The 18,794-nt window shown below is 32.2% G+C and overlaps 1 protein-coding gene across 10 annotated transcripts; it reads left to right on the top strand.

The window, feature by feature from the left end:
* Positions 1–13,136: 13,136 nt before the first annotated feature.
* On the top strand, positions 13,137–17,567 carry LOC114398046 (nuclear transcription factor Y subunit A-10-like). Of its 10 annotated transcripts, none has more exons than XM_028360165.1 (7): positions 13,137–13,271; positions 13,678–13,723; positions 13,925–14,194; positions 15,702–15,811; positions 15,909–15,977; positions 16,125–16,265; positions 16,707–17,567. In XM_028360165.1, exons 3-7 carry the CDS (start codon positions 13,930–13,932, stop codon positions 17,112–17,114), a joined length of 993 nt encoding a protein of 330 aa, XP_028215966.1. In that variant the 5' UTR covers positions 13,137–13,271; positions 13,678–13,723; positions 13,925–13,929; the 3' UTR covers positions 17,115–17,567. The 10 variants fall into 10 exon arrangements, with proteins under 10 accessions (XP_028215966.1, XP_028215962.1, XP_028215961.1 ...); XM_028360161.1 differs by having other exon boundaries at positions 13,138–13,271; positions 13,870–14,194; XM_028360163.1 differs by having other exon boundaries at positions 13,248–13,314; positions 13,870–14,194.
* Positions 17,568–18,794: the final 1,227 nt, after the last annotated feature.

Genomic DNA, 18,794 nt, shown 5'->3' with positions numbered 1-18,794 from the left:
GTTTATTAAATGTATAACTTTTTATGTGAATACTAGGAGAAAGAAAATGACAGAAAAGTGTGATAGAGAAAAAACATCACCCTACAGGTGTATATTGAGCGAGCCAATAACAAAATTGAAAATCAACTTGTCATGCTTAGGAAGAAGAACGATGAGAAAGACATGTCAAATTTCATGCATCAAATCCATGATGGTCTTTATCTGATTTTGATGCTAGTGATATATCTCGTTTACTTTCTTATGTGGAGGGGAAATTGAAGGGTTTTTGTTCACTCGTTGGCAAGTGTACCAAATCGTTACAAGTAGTAAAGTTCTCGGAAGTCCGAGTGTCGAATCCACAGACCCAATTTAAAAGCAAGAGATAAGAATTTAAAATAAAAGATAAAGAAAGATAAAAGATAAAGTAAAGAAAAGATAAGATACTTAAAGATAAACTTAGAAGAGAAAAGAAAAGATAAAAGATTGAAAGATCAAAATAGAAGATAAAATATTTAAATTGTGATATGATAAAGATAACTACTTCTACGAAATTCAAATAAAGGAGAAATAAAACCTATATAATAAAATTGCTAAAACCTAACAAGTCTAATCAGCCTAGATATATGGATTCAGGATTTGTCTGTTATCAATACCAGTGAACTAATTTTGCCCCACATCTATCCATCTACTTGCCCCTGATGCCTCACGATGACAAGCCTACCTTAATTACCTATCTTCCAAATGCCCTTTGCGAAGACTCAATAACTAAGATGCATTAGGATTACATTCTAGATGTTTGCTAAAGCATGGACATTGGGGCATTAAGTCATGCTAACCCAATAATTTCTTTCTTTTATTGTTCTATTAAGCGTTACCCTCTCCCGAGTGGCCTAACCCTTAAAACCGATTCACGCATTCATTCCTTATCCCTAATTAGGCTTTACCCTCTCCCGAGTGGCCTAAAGACTAACATAAAACAAAGTCCGAGATGCAGAATAAGCAAGAAAGAAAAGCAGATAAAAGAAACTGGAAGGAAAAACCCTCTAAAAGATAACCCGATAATTTCCTCCTTTTAGTGTTCTCTTAAGCGTTATCCTCTCCCGAGTGGCCTAACCCTTAAAACAGATTCAAGTATTCATTCCTTACCCCTAATTAGGTTTTACCCTCTCCCGAGTGGACTAAACCCTAACAGAAAACAAGTTCAGAGATACAGGATGTAAAAAGAAAGAACGGTAAATAAAGAATCTGGAAGAAATTCCTCTTTCTATTGATAACTCTTGAAATGCTCCATACATCATTGGCTTTTTAGGCCTGCCAGGCCCTAGCTAGGGGTATTAGCCACTCATGGTCATGAGGGCTTTACAATGAGAGGAGGGGTGAAAGAAAGTAAGAATAAATGAAACCCCTAGGAGAGGGGGTTCTGTGGTGGTCTCCTATGTCCCTTGGATTGACTCTCTATTTATAGTTGCTGAAGTGGGCTTTGGGCCTTCGTAGGCGCTCTTAGCGCGACACGCCGCGCTTAGCGCGTGTACTTCCTGGCCCGCTTAACTCGTGATGCGCGCTGAGCGCGCGTATTGGGTTGGGCCTTCTTCAAATTTTCTTCTTTTCTTCAATTTTTTTGCCCTTTTTGCTTGTTACACCTCCAATTTTTATATCTGCACCCAAAAATTTAATTTAATTAATTTTCTAACTTTTAATCACAAATAACTGCTAAATAATTAATTTCAAGTCAATATTTGACTAATTTTCTACTATCAAAATACAATTATTTAGCAGTTATCAGTTTTAGAGTGAAAACTGACTTTTCTGAGCAGCAGTTGTCTCCTAAACCTTCGAGACCACAAGTTTCTTGTCCTCTACAGAATGATGTTGATTCTTGGGCTACCATAGATGAACAAGTTTTTCAGCAACAATAATTCTTCGGTGATCTGAAAGAAAATGGTAACATAAGTAGTGGTTTTGATAACAATATAGCTGGTAGCAACATAGGGCTACCACCACATACATATACACATGTTGGTGATGTTGATTTTGAAGGTTTCAGTCAGGGTGATGTTGATATGGTGTTGCCTCCAAACAATTTTGGAGGCCTCATTAATGAAAGTAGCTTAGGGTTTGGTGTGTTGCCTCGAGATGATTTTTAGGTATCAATGGTAATAGTGATTCAGGGCTCGCTTTTGTATGGAAGCTCTTCTAGTGAAATTGGAGGCAATGACATATGGTCATCTTATGGAAATTTTGGAGGCTCTCAATTGTTGGAAGCGATATGATGTTGCCTTTCAACAATAATTCCCAAGGCAACATTATTGGAACTTTCATGGGAATAGGACAACATGATGAAAATCAAGGAGGATCCGTTAACAATATTAATATAGGGCTATGGGGTCATCAAATCACCCTTGGAGCCAATAATGATGGAGCTGCCTTGGAGAGATCCATTCATCCAAACTTTGTTTGCACTACCAATGGCGAAAACTTGAACCTTGGATTTCCTTCTCATGCAAATCTAGCTAGTACCGGTGAAAGAAGTGATATTGAATGACCTACATTTGCAGGAATTTTCTCCTTGAAGTTTTTGGTATATATGCTAAATAGGTACGATATATACTGAGACATGGTCAAACTACTTCTCTTCATGAATATCTGTTTGTTTTAAGTGTTATATATTTCTTTCGTGTTTTAAGAATTATTTGACAAACTTATAATATAGTATGTTTCATATCCTTCTTTCAGAGTAATTGTGAAACTCTTTTACTTTCCCTAATTTTGTTGTCCTTTTTTTTTTCCTAATAATGTTTCATTTTCCAAAATAAATAAATAATAATATTGTGACATGATATGATTCTCTTTTACTGCAGGTGAAGAACACCCCATTTCATGGTAACCATGGAGATCGTTAGTTCTTATCATGCTATGGGCAAGCAATCTTTAGTCGAACTTTCTATAAGAATATTCACCCTTGGTTAGTTGTGATATTCTTGATGTTCTTACTGATCATGCATGTTGGCTATTCACATGAAAGGATATTTTATCTCTTTATATGTCAGTTTTTAAGTGTGTGATTCGCGTTGTAATGGTCATTCATTTTATGCTAAATTACTTTCCATAATATTGAAATTTTTAGCCTGCAAGTTGTAGTCAATGTTATTTTGGCAATGTTGCTTTATGTTACAAAATTTCATACTTGATTAACTAGTAATTTTTGTACAATAAAAGTTATAATAATTTGACAACATTTTTAAAATGTTACAAAATGTTATATTGATATCACTATTAAAATATTGTCATTAATATGTAAAAATATTGTTAAAAGTCTTTAATGGTGTAGACTTTTATTAGCGTGTTGATGGCTAAGACCTGAGAGTAGGTGCGGAGGAAATGGGTGCGTGGCATTGTTGTAGAGTACTACAGAAAGGCACCTTTAGCCTCTCTTTTTATTCATAACTATTATTCCCTTCGGGTTGTATTATAAGAAAAAAACTTTTCTTTTTGTCTTAAATATAAATAAAAATTAATTATTTTTATATTATTTAATAAGATTATTTTTAAAATGTGATTCATTTAATAAAGTTAAAGAACTTCTTATGTTTAATATTAAATTTCAATGATAAATAGTAATTTAGGAAAAAAATTATTTTTATTTTGAAATTAGCATAATTTAATAAAATTAACTAATTTTTTTAATGAGTGTTAAATCATTTTTTTTGCGTATATTAAAGAGAGTATAGGTATATAAAAAAATTTGTTTTTTAGGTTTGACTTTTGTTATTTTTACCTCCCCAATTATTAAATATACCTCCTTTCTAGATTTTTTCCCAATAAATAGTTCTATACTAAACCCACCATGGCATTATAATTATATATTTGCTAATGTGCGGATATTTCTTGTCTAGTTTAACTTTATAGGTATTCATATATGCATTTTTTGAAAGTTCTTTACTGAAATAATGGGAAGAAAAAGTTGAAGGCATTCGCTTTTCTCTCCTATTGTTCTTCATGGAGCTCCAAAATTCGAGCCTTTGCATCTTATGACCTCATCTAACTAGCATTATTTGTTATAAACCGTATCTAGACTAACGAACACCCTAGAAACCATGGTTAGGGATGCAAAGATTACAAATTTGGGTTGTGCTTTTCATATGGCTTTCAGTAGAAAAGGAAACCAACATGTTTAATTTACTCGATCTTAAAATATTATCCAGGGTAATCCTTTTTTCCCTTCTGACGTCTCAGGATAATCTTTGAATGCAGCGAACGGTTGATGCTAGCTCTCAAAGTAATAAAGTAGAATGTGATTTCAGAATCTCATTATAAATTCGCACTTAAATTATAAGTCTAAAACCTCGAATTGTCAATTATCACATCGCCCTTGGAAATTATAAAAGAAACTTAGGGAACAAGTTTACTTGATTTTGAGTTCATATAGTTATTTTCTTCGAGAACTTAATTTCTTTTCCACTTAAATTATAAATTTATTCTGAGTTCATGTCTTTCTTGCTTAATTTTAATTATATTTAGTGATTAATTAATTTTAAAAATGATTTTTGGTTAATAATTAGTATACTCTTGACTGAAAATATACAAATTTAATATATTGTTTTTTAACCAAATGTATTGATTATTTAAACGTCACTTTACTGTAATTATTTTATTCGATACTGTTATCACGTCTTGATTGTTTATGTTTTTTGCAAACATTATTTTGATACGAGAAGTTATAATTTTTTTTAAGAATTAAGTTTCTCTAATTATTTTTTCTTTTTTGCAAATGAGGCAAAGCCATTATATTCTAATCGATCGAGGTAGTGCTATCCCAATAAAATTCTGTCATAGCAGTTCGATACACATCATAGGAGGTGAAAGAAACATAGCAAGATCAATAGAAATCTGATGAGAATAAGCTACTAAAACATCAGCAACACGATTCTCCTCCCAGTTTCTCTTATTCTGATTTCTAAGAATTAAGTTAGTATTTACACTTTAGAAATATCTGTGCACTGAAATTGAAAGAAAAATAATCATTAGACTAAAATATCTCTAACATTTCACATTTACAAATTTGAAAAATTATTTAATAATTCTAATTTTTAATAATAAATTGAATCACGTAACTTTTTTATGAACAAAGAAATTTTCTCTATTCCAATTCTTTAACTTTAAATGTGGATTGGCGTCCTTCAAGGAGGTTAATTGACTTATCAAACACTCACATTTTTCAGGTTCTGCTTGAGGGGATGCAAATCGTCTTCCTCCATGGATATCGAGAAAACTGACTTATCTAGGCGCTCATGTCTTTTAAATTCAACACTTGAGGGACTATGAATTGTTCTCTCATGAGAAAGTCAACCATGCATAACAAAAGAAGGGCAGTGCTTAACACTTGTAAATTGATTAAGGGATGTCTAACATAGTAATAGGGTGATAGGCCTTTGACCCATAGGCTCAATCACACTCTCTATTGAAGGACAAGTGTGTCTCCATCTTGGGTTCAATTACACTCTATAAATAAGGGTGACTTTCTTGCTCACCCAAGGTCACGAATATGAGGGCACACTAAGAGCTGTGACATCAGCCTTAGGCTCCTCGGTGGTGTTCCCTACGTGAGCAAAATTATTGTTCATGCAGGTGATTTTCGCTTGAATAATTCTTATAATTTAATAATTTATTACACGTCACTTTAGGTGTAAATATTAGCACACATTTCATATATATATATATATATATATATATATATATATATATAATTAGTAAAATTTAGGGTTATATTATTTATATAATATTTTTTATGATTTTTTTCATTAAATTATTAATCTTATCATATATTTTATTTTTCTGTTCTTTTCCATGGAATGTTTTATACAAAAGTAAAGTACAACTAACATTTGTATAAAACAAATACTTATATTCCCTTTTCTGAAGGTGAGAAAAAATAAAACTTGAAAAGAAATTTTTTATTACTCCATTTTCAAAATTGAAACTTATATAAATATTTTTTTTAGTTAATTCCAAGATAATAGAATAAAAAAAGAATTGATTGTTGACCCATATTAGTCAAAAAATTTGTATTAATCAAAAAATTCTTAAATATGATCCTAAAAAAAGTAATTGACACACCTATTTCGACTGAGGAGAATAGGTCATTTGACAGGAAGACACAAAAATTATAAAATCTTGATTTTCACACATATAAGATAATATAGGAAAAATCTTTTACATATATATATATATATATATATATATATATATATATATATATATATATATATAAAAGTGTATATTATCCATTTTATTCAAACAAGAGAGTACATGAATAGTGTATTCCAACTGTTTTCATCACAATCTATTAAATTTGTTTATAGATGCTTGATTTAATAAATAATTATGAATGGTTAAAATATTATCATTACTTTTGTATATAAAACTTCAAAAGTTATGTGTACGGGTACAGACAAATTAAACGTAGAAACAAAAATGTGATTAGCATGCCCACTTGAAAACAAACGCAAGCCAAAACTTTTAGGAATGAATGGACGTCTCTTTCTCCACACCACAACCTGTTTTGGTTTTTATTTTAACACAAAAGGTAAGAAAAGCACTCTTGGCCTATCCACACGAAAATCATAGTGGTAATCTGCTAAATGCTAATAGCTGTGGATCCACATCCTATGTGGAATGCAAATGTATAGTAGTAATAGCCAAAATACAAACACACCCACCTCTTTTTTCTACGTACGTGCCCTTACGTTAGATTTCCACTTGGAAGCCCATTGTGCTTTTGGGTCACCACGCGTTCTTCATAACAGTTTCATTTTAAAATTTTCATTTAACTACTTTAATTTTTTTGGAGTATAGTATTTGGGTCATTTTCTAATTTTTAAGTTTTCAATTTTAGTCATCATATTTTTAAATTGTGTAGTTTTGAGGCATACTTTGATAAAGAGTATATTGATATCAGTCTTAATTTTAAAATTAATAATTTGTTTTTAAAAAAATATTTCGCAAAATTTAAAATTTAATAAATATTTTCTTAAAATATATATTGAATTAAAGATATATTAAGAATTCATTTTGAGAACGATGGAAGAAAGAAGCAATTTCCTAATTTACAAATAATATTTTATTATATAGCGTTTTTTTAGAGAACTGATTATATGGCGTTAGACTTGTGAATAAGACGAACTGATTATATGGCGTTAGACTATCTGTATTGTTTTCTTTAATTTATCTCTTAGTAGAATTAAAATATATTATTTTTTAATTTCATGACTCGTTCATTTCTTTTTTAAAGTATATTATAAATCTTGCATGTTATGTTTCGTAAACTTCTTATATGTTTACCGAACGTACTTTATAAATTAGAAGGAAAACATTACGCAAGGATATACATAGTATCGCAGAACAGTTTACTACTAATGTATGTAGATTTGGAAATTTCACTTTCTTGTCTGGGCTTGGTTTGAATAATTAATTCCTCTAATTACTGAATTGATGAATATTTATTTACAAGTACAGATAGTTTAAAATTATTACACTAAATAGAGTTTGTTTTGCAGAATTCCCACTAATTTGTAGTTTTAATTTTTTATTGTCATGAGAAATTTATAAATATAGAAATGTAGAATGAAATGGATTAGTTAGAGCTTTGGAGATTGAATTTCCTTCAACAATGACTTCCTGAGCTTTCCTTTCCTTTCTCCATCTGCTTCCCTTGCTTAATAGTGAAGGTTCCTGGATGAATGAATGTTGATTTTGTATATAAAATCCACTTTTTGAAAACATCTTTTCACATGATCAATCAAAATCGTCACTATGCGCTAAGCCTACACCTGCACACTAAACCCATATGCAAAGTCCAGATGGCATGAATGACCGTGCACTAAACTGTTAGATTCGCACTAAGCTACCAAATGCATGCACACTAAGCGGTCAGATGCAAGTCTATAGTTGACCTCCAGGTTGGCTTCTTGCGTTAAGCAGACTCCTTAGGCTTAGCAGTCCTAATGCGCTAAGTGAGAATGTTGCTCTGAGCGCGACACTTTAGTTTTTTAATCCTCTTTCATACCTCTATTATATCTCTACAAATAAATACAACCAAAATTATTATAAAATCATTACTTTAGCATCTTCTATGTAAAACTCAGAAGAAGCTAAGTTCTTGTTGTTTTAACAAAAAAGAAGTAATAAAAAAGAAGAAAATTAGATAATTGTTATGTGATTTCAGTATACAAATGACGTATGCATACCACTTATTAGTTAGAACCCTTCATCGATTAGAATCCTCAGTAGGTAGTCTTTTTTTGAGATCTCGACAATCAACTCTGACATCGCTCGACTACTCTCAAGATCATTGATTGTCACCACAAACTAACATGAGATTTTTCAACGTGCTTTGCTCTCACTCACATGATTTCTGCAGAACTTCCTAGAAGGTCACTCATCCCTATTTCAAGTCAAGTACGTTTAGCTATGTAGTTCTTAAATGATAGGCTACCAAAAAGTAGATGCATCTTATTGGTATATGTAGTACCAGTTAATTCTCTTACGTCATCCTTAACTGTACAATCTCATACTTGTACAACCTTTGGATTCTTGTCATTCCTATGTGATTCGTCTTGGATGTTACATGTCCACCAACTTTCTTTTGGTTCGTCTAGAACCACACCATACTGAAATAAAAGTTAGCTCTAATACCATTTGTAATATCTTTTATTGTCGACTTTTCGAAAATTCTCATACTACGATATTTTATACAGTGACACTTCATTCAATATCATTGTTGGTTAAAATCTTCTATCTGTTAGAATCCTTTCTAGATAGTCTTTTTTGAGACCTTAACAACCAATTCTAACACCGCGCGGATGCTCTCAAGATCATTGACTACCCTCACAAACTAACACAAAACTTTTCGATGTGTTTTACTCTCACTAAGACGTTTTTGGGAAACTTTCCGAAAGATCACCCATCCCATAACTATTCCAAAGTTAAACACGTTTAATTGTAAAGTTCTTAAGTGATAAATTATTAAAAAGTAAACGCATTTTTGTTGATATAGGTAGTATCAATTATTTTTTTAAGTCATCATTAACTGTACTGTGTCTCATACATGTACATTCATATTTATTTGATATTTCACCTCTCTCTCTTTCTCCTTGTTTGACAAAGTTAAACTTTTATTACAAGAGTAAAAAGATATTATAACTCATATATAAAAAGAAAAATAATTATGCACTGAACAGTATAAATTTTTTTTATAATTATTTAATTATAATTTATCATGTATGATAAATTTATTAACTTTTAAAATAATTATCTTAAAAATAATTCAAATAATAATTTATAATTAAATAACAATATAAAATTATTTTATATTATGCATGCATATACATTAAACTCATATCTAAATGCCATTATCATTTAGAAAGTGTTTAATTGGTTTCGACTCAAACACCTTAAACACATGCATATGTGATGTAAAAATGAGAAGTAACTATATTAAGTTTGTTCGTTAACATGTAAAACTGAATCAATTTTGGGTATATTAGAGAGAAACACGCACTTAGTCTTTTTGTTAGAACACTATTTAAAACATTCCAAAAGGCAATTACACTAATAATGTGAAAAAGAAACTGCATTTTTATATTATTGCACGCAACAATTCCACGACAGTATTTTAATTACGTCTATAACACCCGAAAATCCTATCTAAAAACTATATCATATCACCAAAAAAAAATTATTAATAAAAAAATATGACCCAAACAAAATAAAATCACAGAATGATATGCATCATAATTTTCTTAAGCTTTTCTCCATCGTTAAATCCCAGGTTGAAAAAGATAGATTTTTCTCTTCTCAGAAAAAAAAAAAAAGATTTTTCCTTCAAGCGGTAAAACCAGGCTTGCAAATATGATTAACCACAAACTGGGTATTATCCATACTAGCCCACTCTATTTTTAATCCATTTTATACTGTACTATTTCCCCCCCCATCCTAACCGCATCTTATTTACCAATTGAAATTGGAGCACGTAGATTATCTTTCTTAGAGCTTCTGTGCATTTAATTTGATCATTTTATATTTTGATGATTCTACTCTTATATTTTATTTTCATGTCATTTGTTCTTTTCTTTATTATTAGATATTTAAGTTTCAATAACTTTTTAACAGAAAAATATTTGACGCTTCACGGAATGCTAGTGTATTTATGTTTCTGACATATTAAATTTCAATGCAAAATTACGTTGGTTACGCCCTCCTCTAAAGGAAAATACGTAGTATTGATTTAGCCAACACTATAATGGAATTAATGTACTTAATCATTATCATAAAACTTCCAATTTAGTGTTCGCTAGATGAACGTAAATATCTCTTTCAGCATTGACTATAACCGATGATAAATTGAAAGTTATACCTTAATGATCAAGTACATTAATGTTCTCATAGGTGTAGCATTAACCTGACCAATGTTACATTTGGTTTCTACCTCTTTGTTTTCTCTCCATCCATTGTTGCAGCATCCCTATCTTTATTATTGTCTTGCCCCTTCAACCGCTTCAAATGAGTGGGTGTGATTGTGGTGGGAATGAAGGGGTGTGGTGGTGGTGAGTGGGGGATTAGGAGAATCTAAAAAGAAAGAAACCAAAGAAAAAAAAAATGTTCTATATATAAGAACACTATGTTGATGCTAGAACATTAATGCATTTGAAAGAAATGATATAACTTTCAATTTATTAGTCGTTTTTTTAGTGATAATGGCATTAAGGTTTCTAAATCTATGATTAAAACAAGAGACAATTTATTCATGACATGCAGGAAGTGGTGTTAATGTACACTTATTGGCTTTTGCCAAATCACGTCTGTTAAAAAATATTAAACACGCTAGTAATTTATAAATTTATATTAATGTGAGTTCTGACCTATGAAGATGGGACAAAAAATGAAAATGTGGGGACACATACATGTAATAGGACGAATGCTTGAAGAATGAATCTAACTATGGCATCTCATAGAATTTGGAGATGACAAACTAAAACTCCAAGAATACAGGGTATTATCTTCCAAGTGACACCTTGGATCCCTTTCTGATTGAAATTTTAAAATTAAGGAAAAGAACCCTTCATAGAAAAGAAATAAGGAAGAGCAGGAAGCAAGTCTATATACAACTGTGAACCTAACTATATGACATCTCATAAATTTTGGAGATGATGAGTTAAAATTCCAATAGTATTAGGTATAATCATTCCATGACACCTTGGATCCTTCTCTACTAAAATTTTAAATTGAGGAGAGTAACCCTTCATCATATAGAAAAGAAACAGGGAAGAGTAGGAAGCAAGTATACGTATAACGAAGAATATGATATACATATAATCTATATAAATAATATGGAAATCAAAATAGCATTGAAAATAAAGAGCAGTATATTTATCTGTACTTCAAAGATGCTACAGAGAAAGTTTCTCTTTAAGAATTACGTACATTAGAAAAAAAATACAACACGAAAATATATATATTTGATACAATAGTCTTGGTAGGGGATTCTGTTCTCATTTTTTTCGGACAAAAATACAAATAAGAAACAATAGATAACATATATAGTGAGAGGATGATAGAGATCCATAGTTATTTCTTGACTATAACGAGGACAAAATAATTAATAGTAACAAGAAAATCATTACTTTTTCAAGACTGTATATCTATTGATCCAATCTTAAAACTAATATTTTTTTTTAAAACAATGACTGTGCATATTCTTTTTTTTTTTTTAGGTAAGACAATTCAAACAAATGGATATTAATGTGTGGTCCTTTTTCCTGTACCTTTTTCTCTATGATTTTTTCCCCTTTCCGTTTCCCTTCACATACATCTCTTTTTAGTTAGTGGTTAATGATTATATATGTTGCCATTGCATTTAAATGATGTAAAATTGTTGGGTGACAAGGTTCTTATCAGAAACGAAGGTGGGGAAAGTAACAAAGGCGAATGAAAAAGGAGCCGGATGATGCTACAAAGGAGCTCTTGCTAAGTAATAACTCAAGAGCTACTTAATTTGCTATATTTTCAACGTAGAAATTAAAAAACAATTTAGCCGGCTAATGAAAATGAAGTTCAATAGTGTAGGGTGAAGGGAACAGAATCTTCACAAGTCGCTAAAATTCAAATGGCTCGTAGAGACAACTCCTAAGTTTTATAAACCATTTTTCCCCTTATTATATTTCAACACTAAAAAAGCTATGGACTTGAGCTTTACTCTGATTGTTTATTGTATGGGCATGACGGAAGTTATTCAGTCAAAATTAAAATTGTCACAACCTGTACTTCTGTAATAATATCTTTAAATTTCTACCACGTACATATATACTTATTCCGACCATATATAGAAATAACATGTATAGGCTCTTTTTTTAGAGGAAAAGGATTGAGTGTTTCAAGAACTAATAGTGTTAATAGGTACATAGTCAAATATTCACCACCGTATCATTTTTCTTCCTTTAATTAGAAAAAACAGGATACTACATGTAACTTAAAACTAAATTCTAAGCTAACACCAAAAGGCCGATATATATATTTGTTGTCCCACAACATAGTATATTATATAATTGCTGCCATTAGCGAAAGTGATAGATAACTTTAAGGTAGTTAAGTCAATTTAATTTTCAAAGGGCGTGAACGGTTAAACTTTTGGGTGTTGGAAACAACAAATCTATATCTAGACAATTTTCTTGAGCAACCAAATGGGGCAAGGCAATTAAAGGTATATATGATGCTCCCATTGCTGCCGACCCCTCCAATGAACTAATGGGCCAAACCAAAGCCTACTTATTCATTTCTAGAGCTAAGCACATCTCAAATATTTAAAACTTTGCATAAGGTACCTCTCCCACTTGCATTAGTGAAAAATATAAAATTAAGGGACATTGCCACAAATAGAGAGGGGTGGTCATTAAAATATTGGCACAGTTTGGCCACCATCATTTTTTTTGCACCATCCTAATCCTATTTTCGGTTTTAGAAACACAAAACTGAACAAAAAGAGGTAGAAAAGCAAGTACTACTGTATAAGATACTACTACTACAAAAAGATGAGTGGCAGTGAGTGATGTTCTAATTCATATAAAAATAAAATAATAATAAAAAAACAGGTCACATAGTACTAAAAGGAGGTGGAGGGACTTTGCTATCCATGAAAACGAAACCTCATTGGTGTGTTGTTTTCCATTACACTTGTACTCCTTCTGCGTAGGATTCGATGCTGCTACTCCTTCTTCAGTTTCTACAACTGAGTTTCATATGTTAGTGCTCTCCCTTTGTTTCTTCTCCATCTTGGACTTAACGGTTATTGTCAACTCACTCTATATATGGAGCTTGACTTTTCTGTTTTTGTGGTTCTTCTGGTGGTGTACTTGTTTATGTATCTGGGTTTTGTATTCTGTATGTAGGCTTATTTTCTGGTTTATTGTTTGTACCTTTCTGTTGGGATAGTTGTTGGCCTGTGCTTTTCTTTGATTGCAATTCCCATCTTACTTTTGTCTTCTTCTAATTATCTTCACTTTTATGTCCCGCTTTCAAGCTAAAGTCTTCAGTTTTATTATTGCTTTGGCGTTCTAGATTGCTCTTATTTTATGTATTGTTATTATTACTGATTATTATTAAGGCATGGAAATTGAAATTTGTGTTTTGATGTATATTTCAATTCAGCTTCTTTCTGTTGATGTTTATGCTGAAGACTGAATAAAAATCTGAGGTACATACTATTTATGTACTGATTCTCCTCTTCTCTTTTCTTCTTTTTCTTTCTTGGAAAAGTTGATCTTTTTAAAAACTGTATATTTCCCCTTGGCCTTACTGTTTGACTTGCTTTGGTAATTGTTTTTCCATCTTTGCTCACAGAAAGTTGCTTACTACAAACCAACAAGATTAAACTAAGAAATCATCTTTTGGACAGTGCCTATGGCGATGCAAACTGTTTATCTTAAAAAGCATGAAGGAAATGCACACAATTTTGTGGGCACGTTGTCGTCTGCAGCTTCAGCACCCTGGTGGAGTGCTTTTGGATCACAATCCGTTCATCAGGGAGAATCTTGTGGCCAAATGAAACCCTTTGCATTGGAGCTGCCTAACTGCATAGACCAACTTGCTGCCACTAAGCTATCAGCAAGAGGAGCTGAGCAAGTGTTGGGTGAAGGGCATACAACTCAGTTCACCATTTTTCCAGGTATTTAATTTGGTTTTGGATGTATCACTTTCTAGTTGAGTTGTACAATTTAGTTACATGTGTTCTTACCGAAACAGTAATAAATTGTTTATGGAGTTGTGACTTAATGTGAGTATAACACACAGATACAACAACAGCTAGTTCCTGACTTCCTGTTCATCTTTTTGCCATAAATTTTTGGGAGATAGATATCATGTGAGGTGACTTTTATGATAAAGAAAAACTAAATGGTCTGCAGATATTAGTTTAGGGCGTGTTTGTGAAAATATTGAAAATCCGTTTAATGTGAATCCACCAAATATTTCTAGTCACGTTTGATTCCTTGGAATGTGTTTAACGGATGGGCAAAGTGTCGAACACCTAAACAAAGAATATTCTTTTTTTTAGTAGGCTTTGGATGGCTAGAAACTACCTTACAACAAATCTGTCTATAGAGTGAACTCTTAGTGTTTTTTTCATGAACGCAGAACATGGTAAAACAGCTTCAATATGTGGACCTGATTTTGTTTTAAGAAATTCTTGGTTGAGAGAAGAATGAAGAATGATATGCAAACAATGGAGCTTGTTATTGTTCTAAATGATGGACTGTCACCACCACAAGGAAATACATTATACATATGAAAGATCTAAGGACTTCAACTTAATCTTTCATGTCAATTACTAAAATTAGAGTGTGATTAGTTGCGTTTACTGACTTGTACTGGTAAAAGTAAAATAAAAAAAAATGCCTTCATTGAAAGCATTGCAGGGGAGACTTTATCCCTTTCCCTAAAGAAATAGAAAGGTTAAATCACTAATTTGATCCCGTAATTTCGCTCCAAAATCAAAACCCTTTATAAAGGCCCTTGTAATTTTCAAGTAATACAAAATGGTCCCTATTATACTTCTACAATTTCAATCTAAACAGGGAATAAGTCCAATTAATATGGTTGATTTGCATTGTTTGAAACTATAGGGACTTTCTCAATGGTTTTAAAACTTAAACTATAGAGAATAAATTAAATTGAGTGGAACAATAGGGAACAGGTCATTAATTTTTTTTTTTAAAAATGCCGTAGAGAGCATTTCACGACTTAATTGGCTTCAATTTTGAGCAAACCGCTTTTTACATACACCTCACAGGGCCAGTAGGGACTTCTGCTTTGCTGTGTTTCACAAGCTAGGATATTTCAGGGGAAATCCATAGACTTAGCTAAGGTGGGTTGAAGCTTGAAGCATGCTTGCAATTGATAGCCTTTGGAATGGAGATCAAATCGTAAGACAGATAAAATAAGATTATCCATTTATCCTTTTAGGCCCATGTGCTACATTCAAACACACTTGAAATTGAAATTTTCTTGGTCAAGTACTGAAGCTAAAATTATATCAGACTCCGGCGTAATTGTTGACTGCTTAGCAAAACTATTCTATGCATTTTGTTTTTGAACTGTTTGAAGTGACATTGTTTGCTGCACCTGATACATCCATCAACTTTCCTGTGGGTAACGTTAAGACGTTTCTTCTTCAGATGGTTGTAAAATGTCAGATGATGCGCAAAAGCTTCAGACAACCATATCACTGCAGTCTTCACTTACTGATCCCCACTCTCGTTTTGAGATAGGATTTAGTCAGCCCATGGTAAAACTTCTTACAAAACTAATAACTTTGATATTTTAGCATTTCTTTTTAGTGTGTAAACATATTTTGCTTATGCTTGGTATTTTTCCCTTTGTAGTTATGTGCAAAATATCCTTACACGGATCAATTTTATGGCCTCTTCTCAGCTTATGCACCTCAAATTTCGGTTTGTATTTTACTCCAGCAAGCTTCTTAATCCATATAAGCCATACCATGCTCTTGAGATGCTTTTGCCTTTAGTTATCATTTGGTGATCTAGTGCAAATCTTTCTCTATTTACCAAATCATCTATGTACCATCTGTAACAATTTAGGGACGTATAATGCTGCCACTTAACATGTCATCTGATGATGGACCAATTTACGTAAATGCTAAGCAGTACCATGGAATCATTAGACGTCGGCAGTCCCGTGCCAAAGCTGTACTTGATCACAAATTGACTAAACGTTGCAAGGTATGATTCCTCATATTGGAGTATCTAATATTTATTTTCATCTTTAAACTAACAAACATAATGTGGCCTCAGCCTCACTGGCCTTGAAAACATAGTAATGATAGGCTGGTGTGGCCTAACCTTTGTATAAAGTGGTAAATTATCTCTGTCAAGCAACGTGTACTATATATACCCAAGACAATATGTGGTATATTTGTGTTAGCTGGATGCTGCAGCTATACACTTCTATTCTTTTCTGTTTCTGTCGGGCAGAGATAATATGATGATGAATTATGATATGGATTACGTTTAAATTTTATAAATTTTATCATTAAGGCATTTGTGTAATTCATAGATCCAATCACTCATATTCTATGCTGATTACAAACTTCGATTACTTGTGAAATAGTATTGCTTTCTTTTCACTTTTATACTTAATTGAGTTTTATGTTTATCTTACAGCCCTATATGCACGAATCTCGCCATCTCCATGCAATGCGGCGACCAAGAGGATCTGGGGGTCGCTTCTTGAACACTAGGAGTTCTATTAACGGAAATGGTAAACTTGGAAATGAAGTGCATAAAACTGTTGGTGAACAATTGCAGTCTAGTGACTCTCAGAGTTCTGAATTCCTTCAATCTGAGGTTGGTACTTTGAATTCATCAAAAGAGACTAATGGCAGCAGTCCAAATATTTCTGGTTCAGAGGTGACTAGCATGTATTCGCGGGGAGGTCTCGACAGCTTTTCTCTCAATCATCTTGGATCTGCTGTCCACTCTTTTGCAAACATGATAGATGGTGGGCGCGGTATGATCATACCCCCCAAATGGGTTGCAGCAGCTGGTAACTGCTACAACCTTAAAGTTTGATTTGCAAAGAATCAAGAGGGGGGCTTGCTGTAGCATTGCACCAAGTCCATCCTTGATGAGACCAGATGAAGAAGCTTCTTTTGCGTGTGTTGGCTGTGATAAGTTTCGCTCTGTAGGATCTTCCTCACATTTGGTCTAGGCAATCCATCCTTGGCTCATTGTAACTTTAGGCAACTCATCCTTGGCTCGATGTACCTGTAGTAATTTGTCTTTCTGCACAGGAATGTCTTTGGCATGGTACAAACTAATGACTTGATATCCTGATGCAGAAGACAACTATGTTTCTGTCTTTGTGTGAAACTGAAAGCATAAAACTCTAGTTACTTGTGCTTCTAATAATGTCTAAACGTGGTGTTGTATTTTGTATTTGTGACTTTGAGGAACAATGTATAATAGAACCTCGTCCTGTGGTCTTTGTTAGAAAAATAAAGCATTGGTGTGTTTTATTCCTCTTGAGCAATGTCAAAATTTTATCATCCTTTACATTTAGAAAATAGCAAGTTCAGCAAACTGTCCCAATTCCCAACCAATGCAGCAAGCAAGTCAAAAGTAGGTGTAACTAGACAACTTTTGAAAATTTATTTGGTGGAATATCTGATAACCACATCAATTCATCAGCTAAAAGTATGTAGTTTCTTTCCATAAATAAGTAGATTTCATTTCATACTTTGGTGGACTTAGGTGATTGATTGGAAGGTCTAGTTAAAAAAAAAAAAAAAACGCCTGATGGATACTATTGACGTTTGAGGGTGATTTGTGGCGATTAAGAGATGGGGTTATTCACTGAAGCCAGATGGTATCATAAAATTTGAATCATAAGACTTCTTTGACAAAAGAAAAAAAAGGAACATGGTTCGTTTGATGCTATAGTAAAACTTATGTGGCTCTAGGTGCTTTACTCAGTTAATTCGTTTTTCAGGTAACATACAATTGATTGTTCTTTAATAATAATAAAAAAAAAAACACTGTGATTCTGCATAAGTGGAACAGAGATGTTGGTTACTTGAGATTTGAAATTTCCTCTAATCATTTTGACTTTTGAGTCAAGGAAATTTAGCTAGAATATTATACTTTCTAATTTTGGGGTGTTAAAGGCTCAAATTCTCGCCAAATCACCACCTCCAAGGCATCTGCAAAACAAATTACTCCCTCAACTTCCCTTATCAGCCATTTGAGTTCATACTTAACTCATGAGATTACTGATACAGGTGTTTCAAAGGATTGTTATGGAGTGTTCTAGGTGAGTTTTAAACTATTCGTGATTCACCGATTTTAATTGATGAGTAAATTATTTTAGTGTTTATTTGATACTTTTAAAATTTTACAATCATGACATCCAACTACTAAGATTATCAACGGTCTATAATATTATCAGTATACAGTACATGCAATACCAATGTAAAGAGCAAGCTGTCAATCTATCAGAAATTATAATATTTAATAATTTTGTTGATTTTTATAATAAATAAGTCATTTCTAACCATTAGTTTTAATAATAGAGTAAAACATCTTTACATAATATTATTAAATTACATTTTTTAAAATTGTTTAATAAAAACATTGAATTTTTCACTAAATAACAAAAACCATACAAATTCGTGTGTAAATTTTTTGGGTATTGTTGGTCATATATTACGACTAAAATTAATATCTAATCCAATCAATGGGTTAAAGACACAT

Source organism: Glycine soja, chromosome 19 (genome assembly GCF_004193775.1).
Source record: "Glycine soja cultivar W05 chromosome 19, ASM419377v2, whole genome shotgun sequence".
Lineage (NCBI taxonomy): Eukaryota > Viridiplantae > Streptophyta > Magnoliopsida > Fabales > Fabaceae > Glycine > Glycine soja.
Note: the sequence above shows the minus strand (reverse complement) of the source record. Positions and strands in the feature narration are given on the sequence as shown.

What these genes read in the sequence shown, in the direction of transcription:
- LOC114398046 (XM_028360159.1), top strand. Translation starts at nt 13,338, where the DNA reads ATGGAGCTTGACTTTTCTGTTTTTGTGGTTCTTCTGGTGGTGTACTTG. An exon ending in GTATCTGGGTTTTGTATTCT is followed by an intron (nt 13,411 to 13,924) that starts GTATGTAGGCTT and finishes TCTTTTGGACAG; the next exon opens with TGCCTATGGCGATGCAAACT. An exon ending in CTTATGCACCTCAAATTTCG is followed by an intron (nt 15,978 to 16,124) that starts GTTTGTATTTTA and finishes GTAACAATTTAG; the next exon opens with GGACGTATAATGCTGCCACT.